Here is a 20,987-nt window from a genome sequence, read left to right as displayed (position 1 = left end):
CTCTCACCGCCTCTGGGAAAGGCAGCATCGATTTTTGCAATGTTCCAGTAGTTAACGTCTTACGTTGAGAGGTGTAGAAGATGCGGCTCTCTGCGTAACCCCTTGTGCTCTATCTACAACAGTGGCCTCAAACCTCTCCAGATCCGGTTCCCCCACAGAGCATGGGACCCTCTGAGCTGCAAACACGTGACAGGAAGTTACATAATACGAGGGTCATGTGACAGGAAGTAGAGAAGCTGGAGATAGATGCTCACCAGGGTCAAGGCCATGGGCAGCAGGCTTAAAGAGCTGGGGGTAGGAAACAGGAGTATCAGGTAGTGAGGGACACGCCATGGGTTAGAGTCATAGAAAATTCATTGTAGAGTGGTTTTCTTGTTCTCCAAACACAGTTGGGTTGATACAACACAGTGGCAATGGGCTTCCTTGACCCAGTATTCCTATCAGCTGCCCTTCCTCACCACCAGGGGTGATTTTTGGGTTTTTTTGTTTTAAATCATCAGTTGAGTAGCACTATAACATTATAACGTTATAAGAATCTGTTTCTTGGGTTCTCTGAATTGCCAGATTTCGTTCTGAAACAAAAGTAAGTCTTTAGACCAGCCTTTTCCAACTTTTTGACTGTGGAGATACCACTGAAATATTTTTCAGACTTTGAAACCGCAAGGAAGTGATGTCGGCTAGCCATGCTTATCTGCCATGCCCTCCCCCCCCCCGAAGTGAGAGGAGCCCTGGCCAGAAAAGGTTTAACTGACTGGGGTCTCTCCCCTTCCCACCCTCTCCAGGCCCATCATTGGTCACTTTGCCCTAAAAAAAGGTAGGATTTTCTTTCCTCTTTGATTGGAGCTGGAAGCGGCAGGCATAGAAAGGGAGGGCTCTCCCCAGCTGCCATTTTGAAAACACCACATCGCAGTACCATTGGGGCGAAGCAGAAAGAAAGCCCACTCCCCAACTGCACTCAGACAGGAGAAAATAACCAGTGTGTAAATGACCTTCTTGTTGCCACCTTGCTGGCCTTCTCAGCATCCATGCAAAGAGATGCAGCCAGCATGGCACCCTTGTGCCTGGCAGTCTCTTCCAAAAATTCAGTGCCACACATGGCTGCTCCAGTGGAAGATCCAGACCCAGGATTGAGGGCCCTGCTGTGCAACCCAGATGGGGTGAAATGCCTCAGCGGAGGAGTCTGACGTGGCTGGAATTTCTGCTCCACAAAAGTGTTGGTGGAGCTCTATGTCAGCCATGAGTCTATCCCACATGCCATTATGCATGAGATGAGTGATGCATGAGATGCCGCAGCGCCCAATGGAGAAAAAAGAAATAGCACATGGCAGTAGTACAACATTGGAAGAGGGGCTTCTTCATCATGAGTAATAATCTTATGGTCCAAGGGACCAAGCCCTATGAAGATAGGTTGAGGGACTTGGGAATGTTCAGCCTGGAGAAAAGGAGGTTGAGAGGGGACACGATAGCCCTCTTTAAGTATTTGAAAGGTTGTCACTTGGAGGAGGTCAGGATGCTGTTTCCGCTGGCTGCAGAGGAGAGGACACGCAGTAATGGGTTTAAACCACAACGATATAGGCTAGATATCAGAAAAAAAATTTCACAGTCAGAGTAGTTCAGCAGTGGAATAGGCTGCCTAAGGAGGTGGTGAGCTCCCCCTCACTGGCCGTCTTCAAGCAAAGGTTGGATACACACTTTTCTTGGATGCTTTAGGATGCTTTGGGCTGATCCTGCATTGAGCAGGGGGTTGGACTAGATGGCCTGTATGGCCCCTTCCAATTCTATGATTTTGTGATTCTGTGATCTCTAAAGTGCTTAAAAAAGAAGACAGCTCCTTTGTGCTGTATCTGTGGTCCTCAGGCACCGAGAACCAGTGTGATGTGGAGACCTGGGCTCAAGTCACCACACTGTGCTGCAATTGTTAAGAACCGCAGACTGTGCTCTGGAGAGCCGGGTTTGATTCCCCACTCCTCCACATGCAGCCAGCTGGTTGACCTTGGGCTACTCACTGTTCTCTTAGAGATGTTCTCACAGAGCAGTTCTCTTAGAGCTCTCTCACGTCTGTTGTGGAGAGAGGAAGGGTAGTGTTTATAGAGAGCCAGTTTGGTGTAGTGGTTAGGAGTGCGGACTTCTAATCTGGCATGCCGGGTTTGATTCTGCACTCCCCCACATGCAGCCAGCTGGGTGACCTTGGGCTCGCCACGGCACTAATAAAACTGTTCTGACCAAGCAGTGATATCAGGGCTCTCACAGCCTCACCCACCCCACAGGGTGTCTGTTGTGGGGAGAGGAAAGGGAAGGTGACTGTAAGCCGCTTTGAGCCTCCTTTGGGTAGGGAAAAGCGGCATATAAGAACCAACTCTTCTTCTTCTATAAGTCACTTTGGGACTCCTTCAAATAGTGAAAAGTGGGGTATAAAAACCCCAGCTCTTCTTCATGCCATGGATCACTCACATCCTCAGCCTAACCTGCAGGGTTCTTGTGAGGATCAGACAAGAGGAGAGGAGAACAAAGCAAGCCGCTTTGAGAAAGGCAAGGCACGAATGAATTAAATACCAAATAAACATGTCTGCGAGGAAAGGGAGTGAAAATTCCATAGCACAATATTTTCATCTTGTATAAATCTATAGGGGTGGCTCTATTTAGAATACCATGTACTTTTCTGGCCGCTGAAGACGTACCAATGGAAAAGGTGCAAAAACAAGGAAATCTAATCATCAGGCAGCTGGCCCACGTTCCTTGTGACGAGAAATCACATTAGAAACAACACCACCAGGAGGGCCCCAAAGAGATTTCTAAAATGATGCTTCTTGTGGAAAGAAAGTGGACCGGCAGACAAAACTCCTCCCAATTTCTTCCGAAATACTCAGACGTTGGCCGGGGTGGAGATGCTCAGTTATGTTCATGAGTGCGGACAGGACTTCTTCAGCCCGTGCATCATGAACTTCTGGAAACCCTTGGCAACGGAGCCTAATGGCTGCGGCATGCTTAAATGGCTTTCGGAGGGGACCGGCCAACTTCATGAAGGTTAGACAAGTCCATCAATAGCTGTCCGACGATCTAAATGGGATTCTCTTTTTTCCGAGGGGGCAGCCAGAGGTAGCCTAGGCCCCACCCCCGGGGCCTTTCAGGGCGTCTGGCCAGCTGTTGCTGGGAACCTGGACTAGACGGACACACTCAGCAGGGAGGGTTAAATATTCTCAAGTAATGTATTCACCCCCCCCAGCACAAACACCAGGAGATCATGCTAAAAACAGAGACACCTACACCTACTGAGGCACCTAAAAACAGAGGCATCTACACCTACAATCTGTGGGGACATGTGGCAATCTACCTGTCGGTGGCCTTGCTCATTTCCCCCCTCCATTAAATTTGGGATGCAGAAAATGTGTAATGATTAAATCTGCTTTCAGCCTCTCCCCCTCCCCACCAGCACCCCCCCCCCCAAAAAAAAGCTGAGGATCACTCCTTACAGGCCAGCCCTGACAGTCCCTTACCTTGATCACAGGACCCCTTCTGCACCTGTGGGTCCCACTCCCCATTTCGGGGGCTCGGGGGTGGCAGCCCAAACCCTCCCTTCAACCCCGGTCCTGCGACAGGGGCGTGGACGCGCCTCCCCATTCGCGATCGCAGAGTCTCCTGGTACCCTTGGGCAACCTGGGGGGGGGTCGTAACCCCCTCCCCAACTTGGCTCCTCCTGGATCTTCCTTCCCCTTCCCGCTGTGCCCCTCCCTTAAGACCCCCTGCCCCTCCCTCCCCTCCTTTCCCATTGCCCCCTCCTCTTTTTGCTCCCCCTCTGCACTGGCCGCCCCCACCCCGCCCCCGATCTCCAGCCCGGGCATAGAGAAGCCCTCCCGCCTCCTCTTCCTCCTCTTCCTCCTCCTCCTCGCCTGTGCCCGCCGCAGACTCCCGTGCTGCAGAGCGCCGGCTGCAATGGCTAGGGAGGGGAGGGGAGGGGGGGTCTGGCTCGGGAAGCGACGGAGGGAGGGAGGGGGGGGGCTTTGCAGAGGCTCCTCCCCCCGGGCAGCCCCGCCGGCCCCAGCCCTGTCTGCGCCGCGAGCGAGCGGAGGGCTGCGGTGGCGGGAGCCGCGCCCCCCCCGCTCCGCCCGGTCCCCCCCCCCCGCTCCGCGTCCCCGCCCGGGCGCGCCGCTCCCCCCGCTCGATGGCTGGCAGCGCGGGTGACGGAGCCCAGGGCGGCCGGGCGGCACCATGAGGGGCGCCAGCCAGCAGGGCTGCGCCTGCCACCACTTGTTCCGCAAAGTCCTGGCCAAGTGCAGCTGCTGCCCCTCCCGGGCGCGAGGTGAGTGGCTCCCCGACCCCAAATCCCCGCCCCCCCCCAGATTCCTTCTCTGACCCCCCCCACTCCTGGCTTTTTAAATATATATATATATATATATATATATATATATATATATATATATGTAGCCTTTTTCTTTGCATGGCTCCGCGCTGCTCTTCTGGCTGCCACCTGCCCGTTTCTTGGAGGTGGGCATCGTCTTGGGGCTGCCTGGGCATGGGCGTTGCCTGCCCCGGTCCTCTAGCATCACCTGCGTCCCTGATTTGGGCAAAGCTTGGGCACTCGGAGCCCTTCCTCGGGCATCCTCCCGGGCAGCGTGGGGGTGTCTCTTCGGGCTGGCTCTTTCCGCTGAAGGGCATCGCTGCCCATGCTTGGCACCCGCCACGCTTGGCGTCTGCAGCGGGGTTTTTCCGGGGAGGCATGACTTGACTCTGGCGGTGCTGGCATTTGGAAGGCGATCTGCTGTCACTGAGGCTCTTTCTTCTCCTGTTACCCAGCATAAATATTGCTTTCTTTCTTTCTTTCTTTCTTTCTTTCTTTCTTTCTTTCTTTCTTTCTTTCTTTCTTTCTTTCTTTCTTTCTTGCTTGCTTGCTTGCTTGCTTGCTTGCTTGCTTGCTTGCTTGCTTGCTTGCTTGCTTGCTTGCTTGCTTGCTTGCTTGCTTCCTTCCTTCCTTCCTTCCTTCCTTCCTTTCGCTTGCTAAAAGGGCAGCTGCCCCCATACTCCCCTGGGTCAGGGAAGGGGGCATGCCAAGCTTATCCGAGATCTGCCACTCCCTCGTATCCGCAACAGATGGGCACCAATGGAGGGGAAGAAGTGGGGCTGGGTAGGTGCAAAGAAAAGTTTGCAGCAGGAGTCACCTCTGGGCCGTGGGGAGGATATTAAATGTCTTGGAGGCTTTGAGGGTAGAGGAGAAGGACATTTGGGGAGTTCGGCACAGGGGCTTTCTTCTGCATAGAAATACGTATTTTTAGACCATGTGCGCCTGCACAAGAACGCACCCCGTGGGAGTGTTTTTGTGGGGGAGGGTTCCGTGCGATTGCCTGAGCATCCATGTTGCACGTAGGTAGGTAGGTCTGTGGATGCGCTGGTGCGTTTGGAGGTGCCTGAGATCAGCGCGAGCCCAGATCTACATTCTGTCGGCATTGAGGCGTGTGTCGGGCAGCAGGTTGGATTAAGGCTCGGACACACAAGACAGGCTCTCTCTCTAGGTGCATGTTTGTGTGAGGGAAGGGGACTGCCTGCCTGTGGGGGAGGCGCTTTGCATGTGTGCAGAGGCAACCAAGCAGAGGGAGCTCTGGCCGTGGGTGTCTCTGTGGCCGCATCCCGAGGGTGTGTGCGTGCCTGCGTGCCGAGCAGGTTGCAGCGTTGCGCGTCGCTGTGTGGTGGGTGCTGTGCTCTGTGCACAGGCTCGAGAATGTACCATGCGCTGTGTGCGAGCATGCCAAACAACATCAACAGGGATTCGAAGCCCCTTGATGTGCCTGGGGAATGCAACTGCAGGGCTTTTCTTATGTGCGTGAACCCCCAGAGGGTACTGAGTGGCACTGCCTGGCCACGGCGTTGGCTGGTCTTCAAGAGCTGGTGCTTCCTCATTCTGATGTCCGTGATGTTAGTGCGCTCCCCTCCCCCATGTCTTGATTGCCCTGATGTTGGCATGAATGGGATTTGATTGTATAGGCCCTAGCAGCTGAGGGATTCTGGGTGGTTTTTAATTACTGCGTGCGATTTCATTATATTTTTTTCCCGGGATTGGTTGTAAGCTCCCTGGACCCATTTATGGGGAAGAGCGAGGTGAATGAGGTGGAAGAATAATCTTAGCCTGCTATGGTCTGCTGTTTGGGGACGGGGGTTGACAGCCCATGCCTGGGACCTCACAGTCAGGCCTGTAGGATGCAAGCCCCATTTGTTTATATGTTGCTCTCTTGCTGACTTTTAATACCTAGCAAATACCTCGCAGGACTATTTCCAGAGAGCTGTTTCTGTTCTCAAGCCCCTCTTTTCTCCGAAGCCTTAGGCTCAAACCGGTAGCCTCTTTCCCAGGTGCAAAACAACACACGTAACTATGTAACTGCCTTTATTCGTATTCCGTTCTTTCCCTTCTACGCTTCGTCCTTTTCCTGGCTTCTGCAAGTGAAGATTGTAAGTTCCTCAGGGCAGGGGCCTTGTTTTGTTATGGCCAATCGAGACATCGCCAGATGCACAGCATTATAGTGAGAGTGTAGTTAAAATCCTGACTTGCCACTAAGCATACTAGGTGACCTTGTCTCTCAGCCTGACCTACCTCACAGGGTTGTTGGGAAGATAAAACGAGGGCAGAGCCATGTATGTAATTGATGTAGCGTTGTGTAGTGATTAAGAGTGGCGACCTCTAATCTGGCAAGCTGGGTTTGATCCATGCAGCCCTCTGGGTGACCTTGGACTGGTCACAGTCCTGTTCAAGCTGTTCTCACAGAGTTCTCTCAGCTCTGCCTCCCAGGGTGTCTGTTGTAGGGAGAGAAAAGAAAGGTTATTGTAAGCCGCTTTGAGATTCCTCCGGGCAGGGGAAAGCAGGATATAAAAAAACAATTCTTCTTCTTCTAGGAATTATTCATTTTATTTATATACCACCTTTATAATTTATTTATATACCACCTCCCTCCCAGCAAGCTGGCTCAGGGCAGCGTACAACAGTACAATTAAACATACATTGAAAACCGTTTATAACATGTAAAAACTGATTAAAGCAGCACTTATGACTCGCAGCAACAGTTTTTAGGGGAGTGTCTTTTTGAGGGGGCATTCAATGCTACAGGACAGTGGTCCCCAACCTTTTTATCATCGGGGACCACTCAACGCCAGGGACCACTCAACGCCTTTTACTGAGGCCCAGTGGGGGGGGGGTAGTTTACTCCTCTACTCTCAACCCCTGCCCTAACGCTCTCTGATCGCTATGGTAATGTTTAAACATCCCTTCAAAATAAGATACAGACACGCCACAACAATGAAGTGTGTTGTAAAGGGCTGGGGAGGATGAAGTAAAGGGCCGGGGGGGGGGGAGAAGGCGTCCTTCGGGGCCCACCTCCAATTAGTCGAAGAACCACATGTGGTCCGCAGCCCACAGGTTGGGGATTGCTACTATAGGATCACTGGCCCCAACCAAACACTGGGTGGAAGAGTTCCGTCTAGTAGGCCCTGCGGAATTGCGCTAGGTCCGTCAGGGCCTGGAAGTCCTCCGGGAACTCATTCCACCAAGTAGGGGCCAGCACTGAAAACGTCCTGGCCCTGGTTTAGGGCAGATGTACTTCCTTGGGCCCAGAGACCTCCACCTCCAAGTAATAACCGGGCTGTGACAGTGACATTCAAGTGTATTCAGGGAACTCTTTACATATGTTGACTCCCCTGCCGTGGAATCTCTGTACAGATGCCATAGAACCAAAATATGCTGTGAAGGATTCTGGGACGTGTTCTGAGCATGTATTTCATGGCAAGGGCAGGCCTCTTGGGCCTCACTGGCCTATCTCAAGGGTCCCTCCTCAAAACAGGCTTGCTAGGCCCCTTCTGGCCTCTGGCAGGAGGTGGAGGATAAGGTTGCTAAATTCAGGTGGAGAAATTCTTGCAGATTTGGGGATGAAGCCTGAGAAGGACAGGGACTTCAGTGGGGTACAATGCTACAGGGTCCATCCTGCAAACTATCCCTTTTTTCCTAGTAGAATTAATGTAGTCTGGAGATGAACTGTAATCCCTAAATCCCACCTGGAGGCTGGCATCCCTACCTCGAACGTGGGTCGTATTTTGAGGACAGCTGATTGATGCTGTGATGAAATTTGAACCCGGCCTCCCCACTGGATGTGTGCTGTGGGGGGAGTAAGAGAAATTGTGGGGAAAGTTTTCCTCCAGGGAAGATGCCTTGCCCTTACATATGACTGTAAAGCAGGGTTAGCCAAACTGTGGCTCTTCAGATGCCCATGGACTACTGGCAGGGGCTCATGGGAGTTGTAGTCCATGGACATCTGGAGAGCCACGGTTTGACCACCCCAGCCATAAAGGCTGTTACATGGATCTGGAGCCAGTTTGGTGTAGTGGTTAGGAGTGCGGACTTCTAATCCAGCATGCCGGGTTCGATTCTGCGCTCCCCCACATGCAACCAGCTAGGTGACCTTGGGCTCGCCACAGCACTGATAAAGCTGTTCTAATCGAGCAGTGATATCAGGACTCTCTCAGCCTCACCCACCCCACAGGGTGTCTGTCGTGGGGAGAGGAAAGGGAAGGCGACTGTAAGCCGCTTTGAGCTTCCTTCGGGTAAGGAAAAGCAGCATATAAGAACCAACTCTTCTTCTTCTTCTATATATATGGGGTTCAATCCAGCCTGGGCCTTTTCTTGGCTCTGGCCGGTGGTGGTCCACGCAGCCTGTGTTGTGCGTGCCCAATTAATTTTGTCTGTCGCGGTGGTGACATTCCTCTTACGCTCTGGGCTGAAAAGCCGTCTGTCCTGTCACTTGGTGCAGAACGTAAAAGGGTTGTCGCTGGCTGCCAGATAGATACCAGTGTGCTTCAAGGTCGCAGGGAATGTTTTGAGCAGAACCTAAGTCTGAAGGCAGGACCCTCTCCACCTCCAAGTGCAGGAAATCAGACTGCTTCTAATACCGAGGTCTTCTTTTTGAGAGGAAAGGATCCTGCCCTTACATTGCAGCTTCAAAAGTAGAGAGGCCAGGCTCCAGGTTATAGATTCATTGTATGGCAGCGTTACACCCAGAAAGCATCTGATAATACAAAATGTGTAGCCAAGGAGGTTGAATGGTTATGCAGACAGATTGGACAGTTCCCTTGAATACAAATATCTAAATGTTCAGTCCACTCGATTGTAGGTGGGGAGAGTACAAAGAACGCCGGTCACATCTACTTGGAAAGCACGACACTCACACTCCTGTGACAGATGGAAAATAGTTTGGCGGGCTGCACCACAATTGCCTTTGGGAACTGGTATTTTGCCTCCTTTAAACAATATGTCTGCACAACTGCTAAGGCCTGTTTGCATTCTGTTAGCAAAAATCCTGCAGGCCTCTCATTGGTGTTTTCCAGGTTATGAATATCAGGTGAGACTGATTTCATCCATGTTTGCAACCCCCTATTCCCTAGATTGAAATTTTGAGATTGCAGGATTTGTGCAGATTTTATTGCCTGTGTAGGGCAGGGGTAGTCAAACTGCGGCCCTCCAGATGTCCATGGACTGCAATTCCCATGTAGTCCATGGACATCTGGAATTGTAGTCCATGAACATCTGGAGAGTCGCAGTTTAACTACCCTTGGTCTAGATCAGGGGTAGTCAAACTGCAGCCCTCCAGATGTCCATGGACTACAACTCCCATGAGCCCCCGCCAGCAAATTCTGGCAGGGGCTCATGGGAGTTGTAGTCCATGGACATCTGGAGGGCCGCAGTTTGATTACCCCTGGTCTAGATCCATGTCTTTGTGGATTGGCAGCTCTCTGATTTCAATGATTACATGACCTGTAAGACGGAGCTCTTCTGCCAGGTATATGGTTGAGGCCAAGGTGAGGTCCCGGATTTACCAGCAGTGGATCCCTTAATGTTGGTGAGATCAGGACCTTCGCTCCCAGTGAGATTGCTTTTGACTGCCAGTTGGACAGTGAGTGGGAGTTAGAACTCTATTGTACCGCCATCTTTTACTGTGTTTTAGTGCAGGGGTAGTCAACCGGTGGTCCTCCAGATGTTCATGGACTACAATTCCCATGAGCCCCTGCCAGCAGATGCCGGAGGGGTTCTGGAGGACCACAGGTCGACTACCCCTGTTTTAGTGTGTTAAGGGTTTTTTTAGGGGTTGTATTTTATTGTAAACTGCTGCGAGACAATCAAGAGTAGTGGTATATAAATTTAAAAATAAATAAATAAAAATGTATATTTATAACCCGCATACCCCGCAGAATTAAACTTCACCCCTCCAGACTACACAGATAAAATGGATGCTTTAAACTCCATGACATTGGACCTCACTACGTACTTGTCTTTCCCAGGCCCAATCTCCAAATCTCCAGTAATTTCCCAATCTGGATCCGGTATTTGTACCCCCTCATTCCTCAACAGGGATGGACGACCTGGCAACTATATTCAAAACTGAGGCCTTTTCCCCAGAATGGTTGGTCTGTGTGGCTAAGAAATCTTTAGAAGGCTCTACGATGGTCATATATTTTCAATGTGTTTGAAACGGGGTTTAATGAGTCTTCAAAGAACCATGGCATCTGAAGTTCTTTTTCTCTGAGATTTTTGGCTTGGGGTGCCCAGGCTCTTCAAAGAACTACAATTCCCAGAATTCACTGGCTGTGAGCCAGAATAGTTAAGCAGGTTTGAGAATTGGTTTGAATTTGTAATGGAGGCATTATTAAATTATTGACTACTTCCAGGCAGAGAGGTTTTTCTGTTGTTTTACCATCAAGTCGCAGATGATTTAGGGTGACCCCATAGAGTTTTCAAGGCATGATGTCTAGAGGTGGTTTGCAATGGCCTGCCTCCATGTCATGACCCTAATATTCCTTCCTGGGTGTAGTCTGCACGGGGCTTTCTACCCATTCCCAGTTCGAATGAATCCCTGCCGTCTGCACTGAATTTGATTTCCATTTTGGGCGCTTTAAATTTTCCGTCAGCAGCATGCATGATTGATCTGGAGTGACCCCACCTTTCCCCCATGATATCCAGTAGTGGATATAGCCTTTGATAGTTGAAAAACCAGCATCAGTAAGTGTGCAGATTGTTTTTCTTTTTGCGAATTAACACCTTTCTCTGTGCCTGGTAACAAAGCAGTCTTCCCTGATTGGCCAGGACATCAGTTCAAAGACTTCTTGGTTCCTGGTTGCAAGGTTTGTCTTAAAGTGATGGCGTTCCAGAAGTCCTAATTTCTCTCAGCAGAGATTTGCCTCTTATTATTTCCCTCTCCTTTGCTGTCTCCAATCCTCCCCCCCCCCCATTCAAGAAAAGAAAGAGACTCCTGCTGAGCTTGGTTCCCCTCCCCGCTCAGAGCTTCCCCAATCAAGTGCAGAACACTTTCTGTTTCAATGGGGGGGAGACAGAGGAAGACCTGAGTTCAAATCAATCTGAATTCAGCAGGATCCACAATGGAAAAAAACAAAGTAAGTGCAGAATCAGCCCTGGTCTCCCTTCCACATTTCAACCAGGGCTGATTCTGCTGAGCTTCTGAAAGCTGACAAGATTGGATTAGCCTGAGCATGATGATACAGCACCCCAACGTCTGTAAGCCACACTGGGATCTGTGATAAGACCACAAGACATATTTTATATTTATATCTCACTTTTCTCCCTGATAGTGGAATCAAAGTGACCTTTCACATTGTTCCCCCCTCCACCATTTGATCCACACCACTTGAGGGTAGTCTTATATTGTGTTGTAACCGATCTTGGAGGAAAGGGTTAAGAGAATTCTTTCACTGGCGTACACTTAGTTGTATCCTCTCAATGATCAGATTTTGAGACTCCTTGGCCATTGCTTGCTTTCTTATATAATGTCATATATAATCTTGCTTACTTTCTATATAATCATATATATAGGACCTCTCTTCTCTCTCTTACCTGGGCCTGGAGCTGTAGCAAGTTAACCTTTTGGGAAGTTACTTGTTCACAATTAATTAAATGTATCTAAAGGAATATGTCATGTAAGATGTATTATTTTTCTAAGTAAAATTTCTTTCTCTCAATGCCATTGGAGTCAGATCATCTTTGTAATTTGTATGAACAGCCTTTTCCTCATTGCTGAGTAGTATGGAGAATCGGGGATACTGCGAAAAGCTTCTGTACTTCTACGGCAAATGATATAAATTTTAAAACATTTAACCAAATAAGTTTAGGTTGAGAAATTGTGATGGGCCCAAGTGGCTTCCATGGTTGAAGAAGGGATTGGCAACATGTCATCTCAGATATTAGTCTGATACTTTAACCACTATACCACACCAACATACTGGATGAAACTAGTGGTCCATCTAGTTTGGTATTCTGTTCCACAAAGTGGCCAACAAGTTGCCCTGGAGAGCCAAGCAAGGGCATAGAGGCCAAGGCCTTCCCTGGCTACTGCCTGCTGGCTCTGCTATTTAGCAGTTTGCTGCCTCTGTATATGAAGGCTCCTTTCCGCTACTATAGCTAGTAGCCATTGATGGCCAAGTCCTTTATAAATTTACTGAGCGCTCTTTTAAAGCTATCTATGCTGATGACTCCCGGCAGTGAATTCTTTGGCTGAATTACTTGTTGAGTAGAGAAGTATTTCCTTCTGTCTGTCCCTCCTGGATCTATTTTCCGACTTTAATTGGGGCTCCCCTGTGTTCTGTGCGGTTCTTTCTAAGTACTAAGAATTGTGTGCATTCCTTGAGTCTGTGTTACGGCAGATTTCATGTCGCTTCTGAAACTCTCAAATTGTCACTAGATCCTAAAGCATGGATTCCCAACCAGGAGTCTGCAGTTCCCTGGGGGTCTGTGGGAGCTCCAGAGGGGAGGGTCCATGGCCTAATGGACTTGGCCACAAGCTAGGGAACTGGCTGCTTCCATTGCTCTCCCTCCGCAGTATGAGTGAGTTCTCTTGTGGCTTCTGTGCCTCGGGGGGAGCAGAGCCTACACCCCTACTCCCACCTTAATCCGCCTTGTGTCTCTCCTCCCAGTCCTCGTTGACCCAGCCTGCTAACAGGGTAGGTGATGCCACTTCTGGTGACATATCCCTTCTGGATGGGGGCATGGCAGAGAGGCATGACCAGCTGGCATCACTTATGAGGCTCCTTGAAGCCTGAAAAATTATTTTAGGGGCTCCTCCGTGCTCAAAAGGTTGAAAAAGGCTGTCCTAAATACTCCTTGTTTAATTAATTTCCTGTGTCTACAGCAGGGGTAGTCAAACTGCGGCCCTCCAGATGTCCATGGACTACAATTCCCAGAAGCCCCTGCCAGCATTTGCTGGCAGGGGCTTCTGGGAATTGTAGTCCCTGGACATCTGGAGGGCCGCAGTTTGACTACCCCTGGTTTAGAGGAAGGTTGAAGGATGAGATAGGAGCCAGGGCTCTTGGCTTCCAGGAACAGCTGCGATAATGTCAGTTGGTCCCTCACGAAATTAGAAGACAAGGGGTGGGAGGCAAAATGCCTGGCCTCTGTCCCTATGTTTGGGAGTGCAGTCACAGCTTTTACTGGTGCCTCAAGAATGAGTGAACAAAGAATGATATGAATGTAGAGTTACCAACTCTGGGTAGAGAGATTCCTGGAAATTTCAGGGTGGAGCTTGGGGAGGGAAGAGTTTTGGGAGAGTTCAGTAGGGATGCGATGCCATCCTCAGAAGCTGCTGTTTTCCCCGGAGGAATTGATCTCTGTGGTTTGGAGATCAGTCTTAATTCTGGGAGAACTGCAGGCCACATCTGGAGGTTGGCAGTCCTATATGAATTCCCTGTCCTTTTCCATGAATTTCCTTCCAAATTTGTTCTTTTTTTTAACAAGTCCACCACATATGATGAAAGATCCCATCTATATCTTGACATTGCCAACATTTTTCCTTTATATTTTTTGTCTACTTTTTCAATGTCCTTTGAAGTAATATACCGTCTGAAGAACATTTTGTACCCATTTTCTTTTCATGCCTGACTGGCAGTAAACATCTTTTCCCCATTGTTGCGTCCATCGAGGCATAGATGTTTGCTCTCTAAATTTCTTAAACAATTTAATCATACATTTTATCACTTGTCTTTTATTTCCATATATCCACCATAATAAACTATCTTCTTGTTTTGTAATCTGCTGTCCAATTTTAGTCATCTCTCTTGAAGCGCCACCTTCCAAGCTGATGATCATCTTAATCTTGAAATTGGTGATATAGTAGCCATTAAATATTAATTCCTTAGTCTCTAATATCTTGCTAGGTCTTAATTTCCCTTGAACATATACCATATGCTAAGCCTCAGGGGATGGTGGTATATAAATATAATTAAATAAATATTGCCATATATTAAAATATATTAAAATCTAAATTCCCAATGAAAGCTAAGAATATATTACTAAGAATATTGAAAAAAAATATCAAATGTTTTGGAAGAGATATATGAGTACATGGTCACAGCAGCTAAAATCGTCTATGTCGCAAAATGGAAATCAGATGTCTGTCCAAGTTTAGAAGAATGGGAAAATAAACTTGCTGACTATGCAGAAATGGCAAAATTAACAATTTATTTGAAATAGATAAATTTAGAAATTCAAGGAGAGATGGAGTGTTTATTATGCAAGTAGCAGATAAACCTCGATTTATAAACAGTGCAAGCATTATATAAAATGTATTGTCATATAAATGTATTATATTGCAGAATTAGAATTACAAATTTTGAATGTAAATATATAGTTAAAGCAGATTTTGAACTAAAATATCCTTCTTTGAAATAAATAGATTCTTTTTAAAAAACTGGCTATACTGGAAGTTGTGAAAGGAAGAAATAGGGAATAAGTAGGAATTATGACATTAATAATATAGCTGTAAACCATATTGGCTATAAAATTAGAAATTTAAAATTGAAATGCCTGATGTAAGAAATATTATATTTTGTAGAGAATTTGAGGATTATAATGAAAGGGATTTTGAGGAGTAACCTTGTTTTATATTTGATAGCTTAATTACGATTTTTTCATATATATGCTTGGCTATGGAGCCCTTCCTCCTTTCTTTCTCTCCCATATACTATATATATATTTTTTTGTTTTAATTAAAAATATTTATGAATTTCCCGTCCTTGTTTAGGGTTCTAAGGGGGCTGCCAATGCCCCTGTCTCACAGCTTACTGGAAGAATGGAAGTCTTTGATGCATCCATATGGCCAAGCCCCTCGCTGTGATAACACTGACAGTCCAGGGACCCCAAGAGGACTCACTTTACTGCAATGGTCTCTATTCTGAAGGAGGACACTGTGTAGGCAGAGCAAGACTTATCCTGGGCTGAGATTAAAGAAAAGTGTGCTCTGGGGGGCGTACAGAGTGCCGTTCTGTTAGATAACCACGACCGACGAGGGCAGCAGGTAGGCTTGCCTACTGCAGGTTGGGAAATTTCTGGAGACTTTGGGGGTGGAGCCGGTATGGATGGGATTTGGGGCAGGGAGTGACCTCAGTGGAGACTGCCCTCCAAAGCAGCCATTTTCTCCAGGGGAACTTATCTCTCTAGTCTGGATGGGGTTGCCAACTCTGGGTGGGGGAATACCTGCAGACTTTGGGGATGGAGCAAAGAATGGGTGAGATTTGTGGCAGGGAGGGGCCTCAGTGGAGTCTAATGCTATGGAGTCCCCTCTTCAAAGCAGCCATTTTCTCCAGGGGAAATGATCTCTGTCGCCTGGAGTTGAGCTGTAAAACTGGAGGATCCCCAGGTCCCACCTGGGCCTATTCTGCACACAATAGATAATACACTTTCAATGCACTTTAGAAGTAGATTTTTTTTTGTTCCGCACAGGAAAATCCAGCTGCCAAAGCACACTGAAAGTGCATTATCCTATGTGTGCTGTCACCCTGGGTCCCAACCATCCATGGCCCTGCCTCTTGAAGGAAAGGGGGAAGGAAGAAGAACAGATTTCTGTTGCTGCTCACAGCTTCCTGCCTGGGTGTTTGGGGGCTGTCTTTGGTGGCGGCGATGACTCTCTGCAACCAGTTCTCATGGGACATGTGGAATATGGAGCAAAGGTTGCTGGGAGGGGGGGGGGGCTTGGCACTTCTCATGCTGGAAATTAAGCCCCAGAGAATGGTCGGAGGAAGCTCCGCAGGACGTCCCTTGAGAATCTGACCTGGGAAGAAGGGCTGGCCTTGGCCCAGACTTCTGTGACTCACCCTCCAGCCTGCAGCTGGTGGCTCCGGTGGCCCACAACTAACCCCAATTCAGATGCAACTGGGGCTGCTGCCAGACAGGCTGCATGCCTGTCAAGGGGGGCAGGATCACTGTACACAGCCCCTTTTTCTCTGCCCTCCCTTGCCCCCTGGCCTTTAACAAATGAAGCATGGAAACATTTTCTGCACTCCCTGTTACAAAATGAACAGCAAAAGCCTGCAGCCCCGGGGTGATGCAGAGTCCAGGGCCTATCCAAGCGGAGACACCGTCCTCCAGTTGGGGCCTGGGGAATTACCTGGAATTACAGCTCATACTCAGCATTACAGAGATCTGTTCCGTTGGTCAAAATGCATGCCTTGGAGGGTGTACAGCATTGTACTCAATGGAGGTCCCTGTCCTAGGCTCCACCCCCAAATCTCCAGGGGTCTCCCAACCTGGGTCTGGCAACCTTATCCCCTTAATCCTCGCTGGTGGCTGAAGGGCACCTGGTGTCCCTAAATCCAAGCCCAGCATGGCCATAGTCTGTAGCCCTGGCACGTAGGGAGTAATAGCACAAAGCGCATGTTTAGAGTGTCTTTTCCTTCTCTTTGAGTAACAGCCGGCGATTGTCTCTTGGCAGAAAACAAAAAGAGGTCAAAGGGTATGTGTATTCCAAGCAGGCTTGTAATGTGTGTGCGCCCCTTCCTGAGAATTCTGTTTCAATTCTAAACAGAGAGAGTGGAAATAGTCTGGTAGATTATGCTGTGGGTAGGGTGGCCAGCTCTGGGTTGTGAAATACCTGGAGATTTTGGGGTTGGAGCCTGGGTGTAAACTGCATGGAGCTTTTATTCCAACCCCAGATTGATTCAGTCCCTGCCCTCTAAACAGAAGGCGATTTCCGTTTGGATTTGGGGTGATTTGAATTTTCCTTCTGCAGCAAGAAGGATTGATCCGGAGTGACCCTACCTTTATTGTGCGATATCTAAGAGTGCTGTTAATCCTCAATATCCAGATTGGGAAGGAAAGTTCCGTGGTAGAGAACCTCTGATAGGCTACAGGTCATGTGACACGCTTGCCTGAAAGGAGAAGCCCCTAATTTCTCTCAACTTCTGTCGGTCCTGGATTTTTCCTCCCTCCTCTGCCTTTTTCGATCCTCTCCCCCTCCCCTCCAAGAAAAGAAAGAGGCTCCCTGCCTGGCTCCTCTCCCCCCCCCCTTCAAGAAAAGAAAGAAAGAGGCTTGGCTCTCCCTCACCTTCTGAGCCTCCCTAACCACATGCAGAAGACTTTCCTGTTTCAATGGGGAGGAGGGGGGGGGAGAGGAAGACCGGAGTTCAAAGCGATCTGAATTCAACAGAATTGACAATGGAATAAACAAAGTAAGTGCAGACTCTGCCCTGGGGAGGAGGCAGGGTTTTTGGGAGGAGGGGACCTCAAAAAGGGGACCCTAAAGCTGCCATTTTCTCTGAGGGCATTGATCTCTGTCGAAGATCAAATATTACAGTGGGAGATCTCAGGGCCCCACCTGGAGGGTGGCAGTCCTAGACATGGGGAATGCGTAGACCAAGGTGCCCATCTGTGGCTCTCCAGATGTCTGTGGACTACAGTTCTCATAAGCCTCTGCCAGCAAGGACTCATGGGAATTGTAGTCCATAGAGTTCTGGAGCGCCAGAGTTTGGCCATCCCCGGCGTAGACAAATCTTTGGTTGAAATTTCTGCCTAGCTCTGGGAATTTAATGCACTCAACTCTCTGTGCGTGCACGTTTGTGGGTGGATGTTCCTACATTCCGCATATTGGATAATACACTTTTAACATGCTTTTGCAGCTGGATTGAATAATGTCCTTTTAATGTGCTTTTACAGCTGGATTTTCCTGTGCAAAACAATAAAATCTACTTCTCCATTGTATTATTTACACGTGCACAATGGGCACGGGTGAGGAGGGCGAATCTACTTGTTATGGTATCAGTAGAATGTTTTGCCCATGAGGAGCAGAACAGCAGGGGCATAGAGAGCAGACACCCCTCTGGACTAGGAGGTGCCTGGTCAAATGGAGGGGGTGCTCACGGAGAGTATGGTAGCTGAGTAGCACCTGAAGAAGTACCTGTAACCCAAAGTTTCACCTAGAATTAACTCACCTTGATTTACAATTGCCTCCTGGTTACAGACTTGTGGTCTGTAACATGCATGAGTTGGTGGGGAGATACCCAGACCCTCTGGCTATCTTTAAGAAGAAGAAGAGTTGGTTCTTGTATGCTGTTTTTCTCTACCCGAAGGAGTCTCAAAGCGGCTTACAGTTGCCTTCCCTTTCCTCTCCTCACAGCAGACACCCTGTGAGGGACGTGGGGCTGGGAGAGCCCTGAGATTACTGAAGATGAGTTGGTTCTTATATGCCGCTTTTCTCTACTTGAAGGAGTCTCAAAGTGGCTTTCAGTCACCTTCCCTTTCCTCTCCCCACAACAGACACCCTGTGAGGTGGGTGAGGCTGAGAGAGCCCTGATATTCCTGCTCGGTCAGAACAGCTCTATCAGTGCAGTGGCGAGCCCAAGGTCACCCAGATGGCTGCATCAACTTGCTTGTGAATGCCCCAGCATGGCTACCTGAAGTAGCTTTCTGGAAAGGATGGTAAGATCTGCTTCTGTAGCTTCATTTCAAAAATCGGAAAGAAAATATGAATAACCAGGGCTTTTTTTGGCAGTCCTGGAAACGAAGCAATGGCGCCAGCCCCAAACCACATGAGGTACCAAGAAGGGAAGGACCAGCCCTGTCTCCTACCAGCATGGCAAGGGCTAAGACCTCTGGATCGCCTTTTGGACCTGAGCAGTAAAATGAAGCTGGCGAGGCTTTACCTAGAATAAATGGCAGAGAAAAGCTTCACCTGAGATCTTTTAAGTGTGCAAGGTTGATGCTTTGAAAGCACAGGGGAGGGGAGGGGAAAGCATGATTGACAAGCCTTCCGCCCTTTGTGGTGGGACCTTACGGAGTGGCTTATCCTTCTCATCTCTCTCCCCACCCCCCCTTTCCCAGGGGAGGACTGTGTGCCTGATGTGGGGAATAAGAATTAGGCTACGGCTTGCACAGAGTGCGTGCGCGTGTTTGTGTGCAGTGAGGAGTCATGTTTCCCTTAGCTCACCATTCTCCTAAATTGATGCAGATGCAGTATGTGCTGAGCCCAGCTGCTTGAGAGCTCGAGGAAGGAAGGGAAGGAGGGAAGCGTCTGGCTGCAAAACGAATCTGCCTGAGAGGAAGGAGGGAGGGAGGGAGGGGGATTTAAGAAGGCATCAGCCAGTGAGGTCTTGGTGGGGTGCTTTTCCCGATTTGCCTCCTGCCAGTTCACACACTCTGTTTTGGTGTTACTCGGGAAGATGAACCTTGCTTCCCTGCTGATTGTGTGTTAAATTAGGGGTGCCAGCCTCCAGGTGGGGCCAGGGGATACCCTGGAATTACAGCTCATTGCTAGGCTGCAAAGATCCCCTGGAGAAAATGGAGGCTTTAGAGGGAGGACTCTATGGCACCGTGCCCCAATGAGATCTAGGCTTGTGCACTTCGGCCACTTCAGTGGCCATTCAAGCACTCTTCCTCAGATTAAGACTAAGTGCTTGCACTCGAAAGCTCACGCCTTGAATAAATCTTTGTTGCTCTTAAAGGTGCCACTGGACTCTGATTTTGTTGGACTTGGGAATGTTCAGCTTGGAGAAGAGGTTGAGAGGGGACATGATGGTTCTCTTGAAGTATTTGGAAGGTTGCCACTTGGAGGAGGGCAGGGAGCGGTTCCTGTTGGCAGTAGAGGAGAGGACCTGCAGGAATGGGTTTAAACTCCAAGTAGAAAGGTACCGGCTAGATATCAGGGGAAATATTTTTCATCGTCATAGTTCAGCAGTGGAATAAATTGCCTAAGGATGTGGAGAGGTCCTACTCAATGGTGCTCTTCAAGCAGCAATTGGGTTTGTCAAACTGTGGCTCTCCAGATGTCCAGCACTATGCTGGCAGGCGCTCATGGTAATTGTAGTCCATGGGCATCTGGAGAGCCACAGTTTGGCCGCCCCATTTTAGGCTGAACCTTCATTGAGCAGGGGGTGGGATTAGATGGCCTGTTTGGCCGCTTCCAACTCTATGATTCTATGATTCTAAGCAGAGGCTGGACAGATCCTTATCCTGGATGCTTTAGGCTGATCCTGCATTGAGCAGGGGGTGGGACTAGATGGCCAGTCTGGCCCCTTCCAACTCTATGATTCTATGATTCTAAACACAGGCTGGACAGATCCTTATCCTGGATGCTTTAGGTTGATCCTGCATTGAGCAGGGGGTGGGACTAGATGGCCAGTCTGGCCCCTTCCAACTCTAGGATTCGATGATATTATCCTTTGAGTTACCTGCATGTCAGATTGTTATTCGTAAATTATATGTGAGTAAATTTCTGTGCAGGGAAGTAGTCTTGGAAAGGAAGCTTTGCGCAGCCGTTTGCCTTATGGATTGTGGCTTTTCTTTTTCTTTCTTAGCGGGATCTACCTTAGAATTATAGGGCTCTTTGTTTGAGAGCTGGGATTGTAAAAGGCTCGAAGCGGGCTGGAATTCACAACAGGCACAAGTTGTGGCGGTTATTAACTGGTCCCATGGTACTTTTAACGCACAAGTCATTTTGCGGGATCTGGTTTGTCCTCTCCAAAAACAAACAAGCCAACTTGTGAGATCATTTCCAGTCAGGAAAAGTAAGGTTGAGCACAGCTTTTCTATAAGTCACCTTAATCGGTCTTTGGAGAAGCAGGGATTTGAACCAGGATCTTTCTTCTTTGAGTCTTTTCCCCATGCTGCCTCTTGTGTACCCCATAGCAATGGCCTTCAGGCTTTCCTGACCCCCAGCTCAACTTCAACCCACATGTCCCTAGATTACATT

At 48.8% G+C, this 20,987-nt stretch overlaps 1 protein-coding gene across 7 annotated transcripts in view; it reads left to right on the top strand.

Moving 5' to 3' along the window:
• ARHGEF25 (Rho guanine nucleotide exchange factor 25) overlaps window positions 1-20,987 on the top strand; it is a 120,428-nt gene that overhangs the window by 37,798 nt on the left and 61,643 nt on the right. Inside the window, exon 1 of one of the 7 annotated variants that reach the window (XM_077329177.1) lies at window positions 4,027-4,297. The exons of the other annotated variants lie outside the window; for them this stretch is intronic. Within the exon in view, the coding sequence (XP_077185292.1) occupies window positions 4,207-4,297 (91 nt within the window). The 5' untranslated portion in view covers window positions 4,027-4,206. Of the gene's footprint in view, window positions 1-4,026; window positions 4,298-20,987 lie in introns of those variants that run through there. 7 annotated transcript variants of the gene reach the window in all.

Source organism: Paroedura picta, chromosome 3 (genome assembly GCF_049243985.1).
Source record: "Paroedura picta isolate Pp20150507F chromosome 3, Ppicta_v3.0, whole genome shotgun sequence".
Lineage (NCBI taxonomy): Eukaryota > Metazoa > Chordata > Lepidosauria > Squamata > Gekkonidae > Paroedura > Paroedura picta.
Note: the sequence above shows the minus strand (reverse complement) of the source record. Positions and strands in the feature narration are given on the sequence as shown.